General features: G+C 35.7%; 1 protein-coding gene across 1 annotated transcript in view; it reads right to left on the minus strand.

Annotated features, from left to right (window-relative positions):
• UBR3 (ubiquitin protein ligase E3 component n-recognin 3) overlaps positions 1-16,696 on the minus strand; it is a 205,850-nt gene that overhangs the window by 40,014 nt on the left and 149,140 nt on the right. The window contains exons 28-30 of the mRNA XM_070803519.1: positions 11,484-11,684; positions 9,552-9,688; positions 3,088-3,173 (exon numbers count right to left, since the gene is read on the minus strand). Coding sequence (XP_070659620.1) covers positions 3,088-3,173; positions 9,552-9,688; positions 11,484-11,684 — 424 coding nt within the window. The remainder of the gene's footprint in view (positions 1-3,087; positions 3,174-9,551; positions 9,689-11,483; positions 11,685-16,696) is intronic.

Here is a 16,696-nt window from a genome sequence, read left to right on the forward strand (position 1 = left end):
CCTTAATGCCTGAGCTTCCAGTGGATAAAGAGGCGGTCCAGAGTTCTGACCTAAGAATCAGGAGCAGAGCTGTATGTGCGAGGTGATCCACACGGATCAAGGGGGAAGGAGTAAGAGGGAACCAGCCAGCAAACTGGTGAAAAATAAAGGAGAACCCATGGTATCCAAAGAAGGAATAAGGATTTGAGAAAATGTCTAAAGGAGTGGTCCAACACAAAATAAGATTCAGAGTGAAAGGCTGGCAAAGATAAGCAAGATAGCAGGACAGATGGCATGGCAGAGCCTGAAAAGATCCCAAGGCAACAGTGTGCAGTAACAGTGTGCAGTGACTAAGCCCATGGATGAATGTTTGTAAAGGTACTGCATCCTTTGGGACACTTAAGGGTAAGAGATATGTCTTACATAATTGAATTTAATGTCAGAGAGCTGAGTTCAACTGCAAGCTTTGACATTTTCCGCTGTATGACTTGGCAATGCAATCACTCTGAAGTTCAGTTTCCTTTTCTATGAAAAAGAGATAACATCTATTTCACATTATTATTCTAAAGACAATAATTTATGTGAAAGTACTTTATAAACTTTAAAAGTACAAATGTAAAGTATTATTAAAATACCATAGTACATTGCTATGTGAATTAATAATGCTCATTTTTTACTGTGGAAAATTTCCCAGATACGTATTTAGGAACCTTTACTCTGATTGGGTACTGGTCATTTTAGCTCAATACTAAAAAACTTATTTGAATATGAAAGTGCTGAAAGCATTATTCCAAGAAAATTTGATTTTTCAGTATAAATTTTGCTGATAATATTTTCTGCTTTCATTGTGGTTAACAGAACAATCTCCTTCTCCACCTACCCTCACTGTGTGGTGTGTGTGTGTGTGTCTCCATTCATATTTATCTCTCACTGTGTTAGTTGCTTTCTTGTGTCCAACTCTGCAACCCCATGGACTGTAATCTGCCGGGCTCCTCTGTCCATGGGTTTCTCCAGCAAGAATACTGGAATGGGTAGCCATTCCCTTCTCCAGGGGATTGTCCTGACCCACGAATTGAACCCCGGTCTCTCATATTGCAGGCAAGATTCTTTACCATCTGAGTCACCAGGGAAGCCCAATTATATATCAGGCATTACACAAACCATTCCACATAATATTTATTAAATATTTTTTTGACTAAACTAAACTTCAATTTCATCAGGAATTTGTGATGGAACATTATTCCAAAAGTGTAACTTTCTTTATCATTTGCTTAATTAGTAGAGCATTTTCTCTTTCACCAGAATATTATGAAAAAAAGACAAGACTTTTTTAAATGATATATTTAAGAGGGAAACTAATGAATGGGATAGAAACTAATGAATGGGAAAAGGAAAATATCGACTTATGAGCAGACTCCAGAGAAATGAGAATTTTTATTTACTAATACCATTAGAGAACTACTAGAAGAAGAAAAAATGAGATATTTGATCTACTATTTCATAGGAATCTATGAAATACCATCAGTATGTTCTTGTGTTAAATTAGGTATGAGTAAGGCTTGAGTAAATAATAAATACATTAAGTTTATATACTTGCAATATAGTGTGATTTTATAGAACATATAACTTTCTGCACACATGATTCACAGAGCTGCTTTTACAAATAAATAGGATAAGTAATGCATAAGTAGCTGCACAATAATAAGTCATATGAAAACTAAAATCAAAACCATCATGTTGTACAACCTAAATACATAAATTGTTTTATTTGTCAATCATATCTTAATAAAGTTGGGAGGGAAGCTAACACAATTGATAAGGAAAAGAAGAAAACTAAAAACAGTATTAACTTGTATTTAGGGTAAGCTTCATCATGACCGCTTCTATACGGTCACATTGAAATTTCATATTCACTAAATTAGAAAATAAAAAGAACAGAAGCCTGGAAGTAACTATCAACTTAATAATTCAAAACAAAATTGACAGTGATTACTGAAGTGGATGCTGTTAGACTTTTACTACTAATTTTAGTAGTAATTTTACTACTAATTTTAGTAGTGCTAATTTTAGCACTCTGGATAAATTCACCATTTACAAGCCTCTGTATAAATTTAAGTACCTCAGGGGAAAAAAAGTAGATTTTGAACATAAAACTAAAATTCCTTTACTAAACACTTTCTAATATAACAGTTTCTGAACTATTAAGTCAACCACTACCAAACAACAAATTAACAAGAAAGAATAAAAGCGAAATTATAGTTTCTACAAATTCAAATAGACTAGAAGCTAGTACTCAGATTTATCAACAGCTTCCCCTATAAAACATATTAAATCACTGGGTATAAGTAGTGTTTAAGTGCCTATGTCAAGGGGTTAATAAAGATTAAATACTTAGTAAACAATAATTTTTAAAACCTTAAACTTCTAAGTACAAAGTGATAACACAAAAATCTAATACAACTAGTAAGAATTTCAAAATTAACTTGGTTTAAATTTCACACAAGTTAGTATCTTTTTATTAGAAATTGCAAGGTATTTTTGATCAGTACTTTGCTTTGAAATAATTCCAAAATTACATATGTATCTTTCTAAAATAATATACATATTTTTTAAAACTTATATTGGTTTTTAAATAATTACTAGTATTTTAACATATTCATAAATAAGAGCAAACATCTACCATTTTAATATATTTGTATACATCAAAATACAGTACAAATCTGTTTACTGATTAATAGCAGCTACAATCCATAGGCGACACAAATTGTCTATAAAAAGTTTTTCTTAAGTCCACACAACATAAAAATTCTTTAAAAGAATTTAAGTTTGAGGACAATTTATAGTTGAGAATAATGTATTTTTAATTTTGAACCAATGTAATTCTGATTAATTACATTTACTTACTGAGTAATCACAGTATATAAAGAACTAAATATTCATGATTCTTCTAAGTACAAGATTAATGATTTAAAGCATAGAATCACTATTAAAAGTGATTATACAAAACATAAAAAGAATCTGAAAATACACTAAAAGACCACTTTGCCTGCATGTGCTTTCATGACATAATTAGAATTTTTTTTAAAGTTAGCACTGCTTAATACTTACTTAAACACGACCTTTTACCAGCTGTACTTGCACCACCTGAACATAAATTCCCTCCTCGATGAATTAATTCAAGTTCCAAGTTGGTTCTGTAAGCAAAGCATTAAAATGCATCTCGGTCATTAGGTTAAAGCAATACTTTTGTCTTATTGACATGTCTGAATTAACCTAAATAAAGTTGTTCAACTTTATTTGCAAAATTATGGTTTATGCAATATCAGTAACAATCATATTTTATCTGATTCTTAGAAATAAAAAAGGGGAACAATTTATCTACCCTTACTCATATGTTCATATTTATACCTGCAAAATTGCACACGTCAGAGTGTAACTGTTGCAAAATCCCAGCTGCTGGCAAATACTAAAAACTATGCCTTAAGGAAAAAAACTGCAACACATTTCAAAAACCTGCATATGAATCTGAAGAATCTGTACTCTGTCAGCCTCTGATTAGGTGGTTACTGGCATATAAAACACAAGGGCATACCAATTTTTTCTATCAGAGAAATGGTTATCACTCATTGGAGCTTAGATGGCATATAGAAACCAATATTAAGAAACAAAATCACTAACATCAAAGTGGATATGAACAACACATATAATTAACAGCAGTTTCTTTTATAGACTTCTAAAATTATAGTTTTATTAAAATATATAACTACTGACACTGCTAAACAATAGTATTGTTCATATAGATCTGGAATTACAATATATTTAGCAACTATTAGCTTAAAGAATACCAATAATTAGTAGATTGACATTTCAAAAATCAAACTGATGCAGAATCTAAAGATTTACTCAAAAGCAGTAACAGTAAAATAGCCAATTAATTTTGATAATAAATGAAAATTGAGTGATTGTGTGTATTTTTACTTCTACATTATTAACAAACTTAAACACACCTTTACTTGCCACAACTAAAACTGAATAAACCAAGTTTATATTCAAGATATGTATATGACACTAATAGTGAGATATCCTTTATCTTAAAAAAAAAAAAAAAAAAAGGCAACATTTCAAGCTTACTCTTTACAAGTGAATTCAGGAAAGAATAGTACCCTGTTTTATTTAAAACAAAACACTTTGAGATGGTTGGCTGTATCTTGAACATAGCGTGTTTTGAAACATTATTTTCATGTATTAACTTATAAATGCAAACTGTTAAAAATATTAATATTTCTAAATCTGTATATTTGCCACCCATTTCTAAAGAAATGCTTTAATCCTTTCTACTCAGGGGGGAGAAAAAGCAATTTAACATTGATAATGTTCCTGCTCAGAGCTCCATCTGGTTGCTGCTGATAAGGGCATCTGTGTGACAAGGGAATTTTCCACCCTTCAGGCGATTTGCATTGCTCACTGAACTTCTAAAAACCTACCAGCAAGGAAGCAGGGACAAGGATTTCATATTAGTGGACAGAAAGCGAGCGGAGACCAGCATGTGTTCCTTCATCAAGGGAATATAAATGAGATCAATACATTTTGTTTTCACAAATCTTCAGTTGCCTAATCTGTAGAAAAAAATTAATGGCTATATTCTCTTATAAAAACTAAGATTTCCTAGTTAGTACTTTTAACAGAGCTAACCAGAAACACAATTAATTCTTACAAATGAAAGTCAGAACCAGAATGTCAACTTTTATTTCAGCATAATTTGCAAAAGTATTCATTAAAAAATAAGTACAAGAACAAGTCTATTTATTCTATCATCAAATAAGATATTTTAAAGGATGATAAACATGTTACCAGAAATTTTATTTTTAAAGGATACTTGAAAGAAAACTGCCAAATGTAATTAGTTAACTTCAGATTATGGTTGTAAGATCTCCTGTACAACATTTCTTCTGAGTTAAAAAACAAAAAATACCTATCCAAAGTGTTAGAATAGTATGTAGAATTTTAAAAAATCACTATGTCAGAAGTCCTAGCAATCAGCTTTTCCTTATCTAATTTATAACAAAACTGGCCCCTTAAGTCTTGCTAGACAAAAGAATACACAAATGTGTCACATGCCCCACGTCTGCCCTTCCCTCACTGCTGAAAATCAAAATAGTATTGTTTCTGCCATCCTGAATGGATGATATAAAAATAAAGATGTATTGGATGCAGAAGTTTTTCAAGCCTTTTTGCTCCTGGAGAGAAGCAGACACAACTTTCTATATCTCCTAACACAAACACATTCAAATTAGTTTGGAAGGGAGGAAAAAAAAAAGAGAAAATCTCTGTATTTAAAAGAAAAATGAGCAAGACTGCTTAAAGCCTATCATGGTGGCCACCTAGACATACCCGTACAAAAACTCCAACTATGCTCCAGTTTTTTTTGCTTCTCCAAGTATGCTTTCCCTTTTACCCCGTTTTTGGCACTAACATATTTTTGGAGCTATAATTTGAAAAATAAATGTGTGTATGAACACATACACACAGAGGGACACTGAAATACATACTCATATAATGTGGGTTCAAGGCCTGGGCCTGCCCCTACTAGTTGACCAGGTAATTTTGTTTCTCAGAGAAGAAAACATCTTCATCCATACCATGGCATGGCCTATATTATCAAATACTCAGCTCAAGCTCTAACTTATGCAGGAGTTAGGGAGAACTACTCCCTTTTCTTGGAACAGGAAGGAAGCATTTCTACACACTTTATATTTCAGTCAGCTCATCTTCCCTTTTGAAGTTTTGTAGCACTTTCTCAATATGATATATATTTTTAAACAAAATATATTCCATTTTAAACAGTTGTCTCTCCAACTAAACTGTAAATTCCTGAAGAGCAGGAGCCATTTCAAATACAGCTTCTAAATCCCTGATGGTACCTAGGAAAGTGTTCAAAAAATTCCCAGGAACTGACCCTCACTTTGTTTTGATATGTAACCAATGATAATATTCTCTAGTCTCTGTAATTTATTCTCTATCTTGTTGATCCTTCCTTTTGTTTTAAAAGGATTTATATGTAAACATATAGCTGATTCACTTTGCTACATAGCAGAAACTAACAACACTGTAAAGCAACTATACTCCAAGAAAAATAAAAATTTTTAAATACTTCCAATTAAAAACAAACTAATTAAAAATAAAAAGCATTCACAATTTGCGTTTTAGTAATCTTTCTTTTTATTTCAAATATAATTAGTTTATAAAGTTTAAACTTACAACACAACCAATGTATAAAGCAAGGTGCATTCACTCTACTGAACAGTTCATCCACTCAGATCTTATAGATACCTCTCCATCTACATTCAGTTACTCATATATCACCTTCTTTCCATGTTTCTCACTATATACAGGCTAAGTACTACTCACTAATAATTCTAAGCTAAATATAACTTTGGGTCCAAAATCTTTAGAAAAATCAATTACTCGAATTAGTGTGATTCATTATTTCAATAATGAAATAATAAATTGACATTGAAATGGAGAAAGCTTTGTTCCCCAAAATTAACTTTCCATAATCCATCTGAATGACTGATAACTGCAACAAAATGCTTCTTAGAAATACATTAAAATTTGAATACAGTAATTTTGACTAATTTCAATGTGACAAAAAGAGACCATTCCAACAATTTCTTCTCTTGCTGCCCTCAGAAAATCCTCCAAGGCTTTAACCATACAAATAAAATTTAAAACAAAGAGAAACATATTGTCCTACCAAAAAAAAAACCTTGAAAACAATTATTAAAAGAAAAAGCTTTACATGCTAGTTACCTACTAGAAATATTTTGTTTCTAAACATCAAAAACTTTAAGCTCACCAAAGAGCAAACAAAATTACTTATATAGATAGAAGAAATTGAGTTCTGGGAAACTAGGGCTGTATCTCATTCAAATTACAAATGTCAAAAACAAATACATTCACACTAGACACTATAGAGGAGAAGGCAATGGCACCCCACTCCAGTACTCTTGCCTGGAAAATCCCATGGACGGAGGAGCCTGGTGGGCTGCAGTCCATGGGGTCGCTAAGAGTCGGATACGACTGAGCGACTTCACTTTCACTTTTCACTTTCATGCATTGGAGAAGGAAATGGCAACCCGCTCCAGTGTTCTTGCCTGGAGAATCACAGGGATGGGGGAGCCTGGTGGGCTGCCATCTATGGGGTCGCACAGAGTCGGACACGACTGAAGCGATTTAGCAGCAGCAGCAGTAGCAGACACTATAGAATGACTATACATTTAAGAATCACAACATTTAATTCAAAAGTTAAATAACTGAAATTAATTTTATTTCTAAACATTTTTTTAAACTATTTTAAATCTGCTAAATATTTCAATGCTTACCTTTTACGCATAAAAATGATCATAATCTATAATCATAAGTATTTAATGAACCAAGATTATACAGTAGGCAGAAGATAACTGTAAAGATCTGGTTTACTACCTTGAAAAAGTTACATCTTATTCAAATAGAATACAACATGCTTTGTTCCTTCATGTATTTGTTAATTTTTCAGTCACTTCGTTTTATGTGTTTCTTTTTAATGATTAAGTAAAACTTAGAGAAGGCATGCAATCTCACTGTAAGAACACTACAACGGCCTGGGTAATTTTAACCAAAGGATAAAGTTTTTAAAGGTTATATACTTTCACTTTTGGAATCACTATATTGTTGCTTTAGAGTTTATCACTAAGGATCAGAGAAGGAAGGGAAGATAGGAGAGTATATTTTCTACATTTCTCTACATGCAGCCTTAGGAAACATTTGCTATCTGTCCCTGCTTCTATATAAAAAAGAAAAACAAAAATATGTTGATTCCAAAAGTCTCCCATTATCACAGTAAGCTTTCTAAATATTTCTATTACAAATTATATAAATATATTCTATAAATACTTTATATATTTAAAACCAAGAAATAGGAATTCCAAAATTTCTACCAAATTAATTTAAATCAAATTATTTGATTTATCATAATATGGCAAAATTCCACATACAGATCATTCCCACTGAACCAGGATTTTCTTTTAAGATCAGTCCTAATAAAATCAAAGGCATGAATATACAAGTAACATAAATGTGTGTGTATGTTTATATGTATACATATATAGATATAGAGAGAGCATAAAGTCTACATCCATCCCAGTCTTCTACAACATTATTACCACAATATCATACAGAAGTTTTATAAAACCTTGAAACAGGCAAAATTAAATTACATTCAATTTAGTTTTCACATAAAGTATACTTTACTGCAAGTATGCAATTGGTAACCCTTCAGAGACAAAATGTTAGATTAACTGTTATATCTCTCCTGAAAGCATTCAGGATAAATATCAACAACAGCTTAAGAATGGCAGACTAGAAAGTTACTTTCCCAACCATCAGATCCCTTTATATCAATCTCTGTCCAATATTTGCATTCTTAGACCAAAAACTAGTGTTTTCTTATCTTGAGGTCTAACTCGTTGCAATTTTCTTAAATCTGGTTCCATTTTTCCTAGGTTCAAAAGAGTACAGAGACCATTCACTCTTTCCTTACCCTCTACTCAGGAGTGGAGCAGAGAATTGCCATGATGAACAGCATGTATATATGACTTATAGAAGCTGAACAAAGAACGCTATCCCTGAGTTCTAGTCCTACTCTACCACTAATTTGTTGCATGACTCAAGTCATATTACTTCTCTAAATTTACCTATTACAATATTACTTCGGCAAAATACCAAGTATGCTTCTAGAGATATTCAAGGGTCGACGATATCAGATCCAGCAGAATATGCTTACAAGTTCTTAACTGTACTTGCAGCTCTCCTATTTATTTTTTTAATGTGTCTCTATTTTCATTCAACTAAGTTTTCTAAAGTTCCTATTTAGAATTACTTTTTAGGTACTGAACACCTACTCAGTCAATTAGACTATTTCTACCTAATCTGAAAGATAAGTATTTGCCTCCATTTCCTTGAGTCTCTGGTAGCTACTCATAAAGGTTTAAAACATGCCTGATCAAGAGATCAGGAAACAAGAGTTTCTTCTCCTTTATCTGACTTTCTAAACAACCTATAGTCTTCCAGAATATTACTAGATCTTTCACAAGCTTAAAACAAACCAAATAAGTTTTTCTTACTGTTCTTACTTCTTTTTTTAGAAATTAAAAGTACTTAACATATTATAATTCTTCAGTTATTAGTATTATTGCTTTTTGACAGGACTTGAACAGTGATTTCTTAACAACATATTTCATATATAATAGTCACATGCTTTGAGGTATGTATCTGTCCCCAGATGTGAATAATATACTTTTCCTCACATACCCTATGATGATTAATAACACTTAAACCAATATATTATTAAAATAAAAACACCTAAGGAAATGAAAACTGTACTTTTATAGACTTCCTCGGAGGTTCTAAAACTAGTCATAATGCCAACCACATTAAAAATATGCAATCTTTCTTCATATAAATATGAATGACAAAACAATAAAATCAACTATTATTACTAAGTAAATATAAAAGTATATACTATATATACCTACCTAGCAACAGAATACATAAAGAGAAAATCATTATCTGGTGAGCCTGGAGTCTTGCTATAATCTCTGTATTTCTTCTGAGTGGTATTTTTTATATCTTTCATTACAGATTCCATTTCTTTACTTAAGTTGGTTTCTGACTGTAAAAAAAACACAAACATATATAAAAAGTTTATGTATATTCATTTTCTCTAATAATAGTCTAACACTACAGTGTTTATCGTTTAAGCACACTATGAAATTAAGGTTTAAAAATCAAAACAGATAAATATAGGCTATCAGCTAAAAATATATTTAGTATACCAAAATAAAACAGATCAAGAAATATTTTCTCTTATCTTAGAGACATTTTAAAGAGCCTCTTGATGAAAGTGAAAGAGGAGAGTGAAAAAGTTGGCTTAAAGCTCAACATTCAGAAAACTAAGATCATGTCATCTGGTCCCATCACTTCATGGCAAACAGATGGGGAAACAGTGACTGACTTTATTTTGGGGGGCTCCAAAATCACTGCAGATGGTGACCACACCCATGAAATTAAAAGATGCTTACTCGTTGAGAGAAAAGTTATGACCAATTAGCTAGCTTAATAAAAAGCAGAGACATTACTTTGCCAACAAAGGTCCATCTAGTCAAGGCTATGGTTTTTCCAGTAGTCATGTATGGATATGAGAGTTGACTATAAAGAAAGCTGAGCGCCAAAGAATTGATGCTTTTGAACTGTGGTGTTGGAGAAGACTCTTGAGAGTCCCTTGGACTGCAAGGAGATTCAACCAACACATCCTAAAGGAAATCAGTCCTGAATATTCATTGGAAGGACTGATGCTGAAATTCCAATCCTTTGGCCACCTGATGTGAAGAACTGACTCACTTGAAAAGACGCTGATGCTGGGAAAGACTGAAGGTGGGAGGAGAAGGGGACAACAGAAGATGAGATGATTGGATAGCATCACCAACTCAATGGACATAAGTTTGAGTAAACTCTGGGAGTTGGTGAAGGACAGGAGGCCTGGTGTGCTGCAGTCCATGGGGTTGCAAAGAGTCGGACATGACTGAGCGACTGAACTGAACCATAGAAGTTTCCATGCTTATAAAAAATCTTTCATTTAAGCACATTTTTTTCAGGACTAATACTAATGTGCCTTACTTTAAGCATATTTTAAACACATAAAAATTTGGATTTGCAAAAGAAAAAACCACAGAGACGCAAATCTTAGTCTTCAATTGAGAAAAGGGAGTAGCTTTGAAATATGAATTTGTTTAAAAAGTCAGATATGCACAGGTTTCACAAATTTACTGCATTTACTGTGCATACCTCTCACTTCTCTCAGGTATCACAACATAAATCTGTGATAAAAATGAAATAGTCAAGAATTTAAATCAAAAAAATAAATCCTACTGAAAGAGATAAAAGATGGGCTCACTCATATCAAATTTCACAGTAAAACAGACTGACTTATGGTAGATGCTTCGATCATATACACAATATTTGACCTCTCTAATGCACAGAAATATGTGTGTAAATCTATACTTACAAAGTGTGTGTGTGTGTATAAATATATCACCTTAATTCTAATATACCTAATGGACATATTTTTAAAAGATTAGACTGTGCTTTACATTGCAAGATATAGATAACGTTTAATTTCATTTTTAAATATTTCAACATAACCATATCTAAGCTTATAGAATTTCATGATTTGGAAGGCATATACTAAAATTATAACAACTGATATTAAGGAAAAGTATAGCCTTTAGCAATAATTTGTTCTATTACTCTGATTTTTGTTTTTAATAACCACCAACGGAAAAGAAACACTCTAAAAGCAATTTCTACTAAATGTATGAAGGTCCAGAGTAACAGAAATGGAACAAAAATTACAGCTGAAAAGCAGAGCTAAGTTAAGCAGGATATTTCTGCCTTACACTGATGCTTACTGGGAAAGCTCCCGGACGTCCTTGCAGCTCCTCCACTTCCTTTATGAGATCTTGTATGCTTTTGTTACTAGGACGCTGCCAAAGGTGGTTTTCAACATTGCTTCCAGGATAACAAGGAAGAACACTGTTAGCAAACTGCCTACAGAGAGGACATGTGAATTCTCCTTTGTCCACTGAGAAGCCCTGAAGAACCTGGTCATTCTAAAAGATGAAACAAACATACAGTTATATGATGCATACTTTTACAGAAAACAAAATTAACATCTCTACATTTTAGAGTAAATAAATAAACCATACAAAAAAGATCTCTACTGCATGTCATAAAAACAAAGTCACTTAACTCTTGAGCTTATCAAATCACTTCTTTACAGTCATAGCAATCATGCAACACTTGCCATCACCAATGAACTGCTCAAGTATCCTACTTTTCTCTCAGGAGGAAACATTCAAATAATGATCCAATCAATGTGAAATGTGAATTTAAGATAAAGGATAACTCAAAAGCAGGTCACATTAGAGTGAATCACCTTCCACTTACACCATGCCCTGTTTTCATCATCTATAAGTGACTATTGGAAAGATTAGCCAGTGCTCATGTCACTGGAGCAGAACAGACAAGCTTCTGAGAGTATATAAGCCCAAAAAGAAAAAAAAAAAAAGAGGAGCTATCCCACATTGAAGGTCAGGAAGGGCGGCAGTGAGGAGATACCCCTGGTCCAAGGTAAGGAGCAATGGCTGTGCTTTGCTGGAGCAGCCGTGAAGAGATACCCCACGCCCAAGGTAAGAGAAACCCAAGGAAGACGGTAGGTGTTGCAAGAGGGCATCAGAGGGCAGACACACTGAAACCATACTCACAGAAAACTAGTCAATCTAATCACACTAGGACCACAGCCTTGTCTAACTCAATGAAACTAAGCCATGCCCGTGGGGCAACCCAAGACGGGCAGGTCATGGTGGAGAGATCTGACAGAATGTGGTCCACTGGAGAAGGGAATGGCAAACCACTTCAGTATTCTTGCCTTGAGAACCCCATGAACAGTATGAAAAGGCAAAATGATAGGATACTGAAAGAGAAACTCCCCAGGTCAGTAGGTGCCCAATATGCTACTGGAGATCAGTGCAGAAATAACTCCAGAAAGAATGAAGGGATGGAGCCAAAGCAAAAACAATACCCAGCTGTGGATGTGACTGGTGATAGAAGCAAGGTCTGATGCTGTAAAGAGCAATATTGCATAGGAACCTGGAATGTCAGGTCCATGAATCAAGGCAAATTGGAAGTGGTCAAACAAGAGATGGCAAGAGTGAATGTCGATATTCTAGGAATCAGCTAACTGAAATGGACTGGAATGGGTGAATTAACTCAGATGACCATTATATCTACTACTGCGGGCAGGAATCCCTCAGAAGAAATGGAGTGGCCATCATGGCCAACAAAAGAGTCCGAAATGCAGTACTTGGATGCAATCTCAAAAACGACAGAATGATCTCTGTTCGTTTCCATGGCAAATCATTCAATACCACAGTAATCCAAGTCTATGCCCCAACCAGTAACGCTGAAGAAGCTGAAGTTGAACAGTTCTATGAAGACCTACAAGACCTTTTAGAACTAACACCCCAAAAAGATGTCCTTTTCATTATAGGGGACTGGAATGCAAAAGTAGGAAGTCAAGAAACACCTGGCTGCTGCTGCTGCTGCTAAGTCGCTTCAGTCGTGTCCGACTCTGTGCGACCCCATAGACGGCAGTCCACCAGGCTCCTCCTTCCCTGGGATTCTCCAGGCAAGAACACTGGAGTGGGTTGCCATTTCCTTCTCCAATGCATGAAAGTGAAAAGTGAAAGTGAAGTCGCTCAGTCGTGTCCGACTCTTAGCGACCCCATGGACCACAGCCCACCAGTTCCCCCGTCCATGGGATTTTCCAGGCAAGAGTACTGGAGTGGGACACCTGGAGTAACACGCAAATTTGGCCTTGGAGTACGGAATGAAGCAGGGCAAAGACTAATAGTCTTGCCAAGAAAATGCACTGGTCATAACAAACACCCTCTTCCAACAACACGAGAGAAGACTCTACACATGGACATCACCAGATGGTCAACACCGAAATCAGACTGATTATATTCTTTGCAGCCAAAGATGGAGAAGCTCTATACAGTCAGCAAAAACAAGACCAGGAGCTGACTGTGGCTCAGACCATGAACTCTTTATTGCCAAATTCAGACTTACATTGAAGAAAGTAGGGAAAACCACTAGACCATTCAGGTATGATCTAAATCAAATCCCTTATGATTATACAGTGGAAGTGAGAAATAGATTTAAGGGCCTAGATCTGATAGATAAGAGTGCCTTTTGAACTATAGAGTGAGGTTCGTGACATTGTACAGGAAGACAGGGATCAAGACCATTCCCATGGAAAAGAAATGCAAAAAAGCAAAATGGCTGTCTGGGGAGGCCTTACAAATAGCTGTGAAAAGAAGAGAAGCAAAAAGCAAAGGAGAAAAGGAAAGATATAAACATCTGAATGCAGAGTTCCAAAGAAAATCAAGAAGAGATAAGAAAGCCTTCTTCAGCGATCAATGCAAAGAAATAGAGGAAAACAACAGAATGGGAAAGACTAGGGATCTCTTCAAAAAAATCAGAGATACCAAAGGAACATTTCATGCAAAGATGGGCTCGACAAAGGACAGAAATGGTATGGACCTAACAGAAGCAGAAGATATTAAGAAGAGGTGGCAAGAATACACAGAAGAACTGTACAAAAAAGATCTTCATGACCCAGATAATCACGATGGTGTGATCACTGACCTAGAGCCAGATATCCTGGAATGTGAAGTCAAGTGGGCCTTGGAAAGCATCACTACAAACAAAGCTAGTGGAGGTGATGGAATTCCAGTTGAGCTATTCCAAATCCTGAAAGATGATGCTGTGAAAGTGCTGCACTCAATATGCCAGCAAATTTGGAAAACTCAGCAGTGGCCACAAGACTGGAAAAGGTCAGTTTTCATCCCAATCCCAAAGAAAGGCAATGCCAGAGAATGGTCAAACTACCACACAATTGCACTCATCCCACACGCTAGTAAAGTGATGCTCAAAATTCTCCAAGCCAGGCTTCAGCAATACGTGAACCATGAACTTCCTGATGTTCAAGCTGGTTTTAGAAAAGGCAGAGGAACCAGAGATAAAATTGTCAACATTTGCTGGATCATGGAAAAAGCAAGAGAGTTCCAAAAAAGCATCTATTTCTGCTTTATTGTGCCAAAGCTTGTGACTGTGTGGATCACAATAAACTGTGGAAAATTCTGAAAGAGATGGGAATACCAGACCACCTGATCCCCTTCTTGAGAAATCTGCATGCAGGTCAGGAAGTAACAGTTAGAACTGAACATGGAACAACAGACTGGTTCCAAATAGGAAAAGGAGTACGTCAAGGCTGTATATTGTCACCCTGTTTATTTAACTTACATGCAGAGTACATCATGAAAAACGCTGGACTGGAAGAAGCACAAGGTGGAATCAAGATTGCCGGGAGAAATCTTAATAACCTCAGATATGCAGATGACACCACCCTTATGGCAGAAAGTGAAGAGGAACTAAAAAGCCTCTTGATGAAAGTGAAAGTGGAGAGTGAAAAAGTTGGCTTAAAGCTCAACATTCAGAAAACGAAGATCATGGCATCCGGTCCCATCACTTCATGGGAAATAGATGGGGAAACAGTGTCAGACTTTATTTTTCTGGGCTCCAAAATCACTACAGATGGTGACTGCAGCCATGAAATTAAAAGACGCTTACTCCTTTGAAGGAAAGTTATGACCAACCTAGATAGCATATTCAAAAGCAGGGACATTACTTTGCCAACAAAGGTCCGTCTAGTCAAGGCTACGGTTTTTCCTGTGGTCATGTATGGATGTGAGAGTTGGGCTGTGAAGAAGGCTGAGCGCTGAACAATTGATGCTTTTGAACTGTGGTGTTGGAGAAGACTCTTCAGAGTCCCTTGGACTGCAAGGAGATCCAACCAGTCCATTCTGAAGGAGATCAGCCCTGGGTGTTCTTTGGAAGGAATGATGCTAAAGCTGAAACTCCAGTACTTTGGCCACCTCATGCGAAGAGTTGACTCACTGGAAAAGACTCTGATGCTGGGAGGGATTGGGGGCATGAGGAGAAGGGGAAGACAGAGGATGAGATGGCTGGATGGCATCACTGACTCGATGGACGTGAGTCTGAGTGAACTCCGGGAGTTGGTGATGGACAGGGAGGCCTGGCATGCTGCGATTCATGGGGTCGCAAAGAGTCGGACACGACTGAGCAACTGATCTGATCTGATCTGATCTGAAGCCTAAAAATGCCAGGTTGGATGAAGCACAAGCTGGAATCAAGACTGCCAGGAGAAATATCAATAACCTCAGATATGCAGACGACACCACCCTTATTGCAGAAAGTGAAGAAGAACTAAAGAGCCTCTTGATGAAAGTGAAAGAGGAGAGTGAAAAAGTTGGCGTAAAGCTCAACATTCAGAAAACGAAGATCATGGAATCTGGTCCTATCACTTCATGGCAAATAGATGGGGAAATAATGGAAACAGTGACAGACTTTATTTTTTGGGCTGCAAAATCACTGCAGATGGTGACCGCAGCCATGAAATTAAAAGACGCCTGCTCCTTTGAAGAAAAGCTATGATCAACCTTAACAGCATATTAAAAAGCAGAGATATTACTTTGCCAACAAAGGTCCATCTAGTCAAACCTATGGTTTTCCCAGCAGTCATTTATGGATGTGAGAGTTGGACCATAAAGAAGACTGAGTGCCAAAAAATTGATGCTTTTGAACTGTGGTGTTGAAGAAGACTCTTGAGAGTCCCTTGAACTGCAAGGAGATCAAACCAGTCAATCCTAAAGGAAATCAGTCCTGAATATTCATTGGAAGGACTGATGCTGAAGCTGAACCTCCAGAACTTGGGCTACCTGATGCAAAGAACTGACTCATTAGAAAAGACCCTGATGCTGGGAAAGACTGAAGTTGGGAGGAGAAGGGGACCACAGAGGATGAGATGGTTGGATGGCATCACCGACTTGATAGACATGAGCTTGAGCAGGCTTCAGGAGTTGGTGATGGGCAGGGAAGCCAGGTGTGCTGCAATCCATGGGGTTGCAAAGAGTTGGATACGACTGAGAGACTGAACTGACTCAAGTCTAAAAAAAAATGTGATACACCTTCTAACGTG

This window comes from Bos indicus, chromosome 2 (assembly GCF_029378745.1).
Source record: "Bos indicus isolate NIAB-ARS_2022 breed Sahiwal x Tharparkar chromosome 2, NIAB-ARS_B.indTharparkar_mat_pri_1.0, whole genome shotgun sequence".
In the NCBI taxonomy this organism is placed as follows: domain Eukaryota; kingdom Metazoa; phylum Chordata; class Mammalia; order Artiodactyla; family Bovidae; genus Bos; species Bos indicus.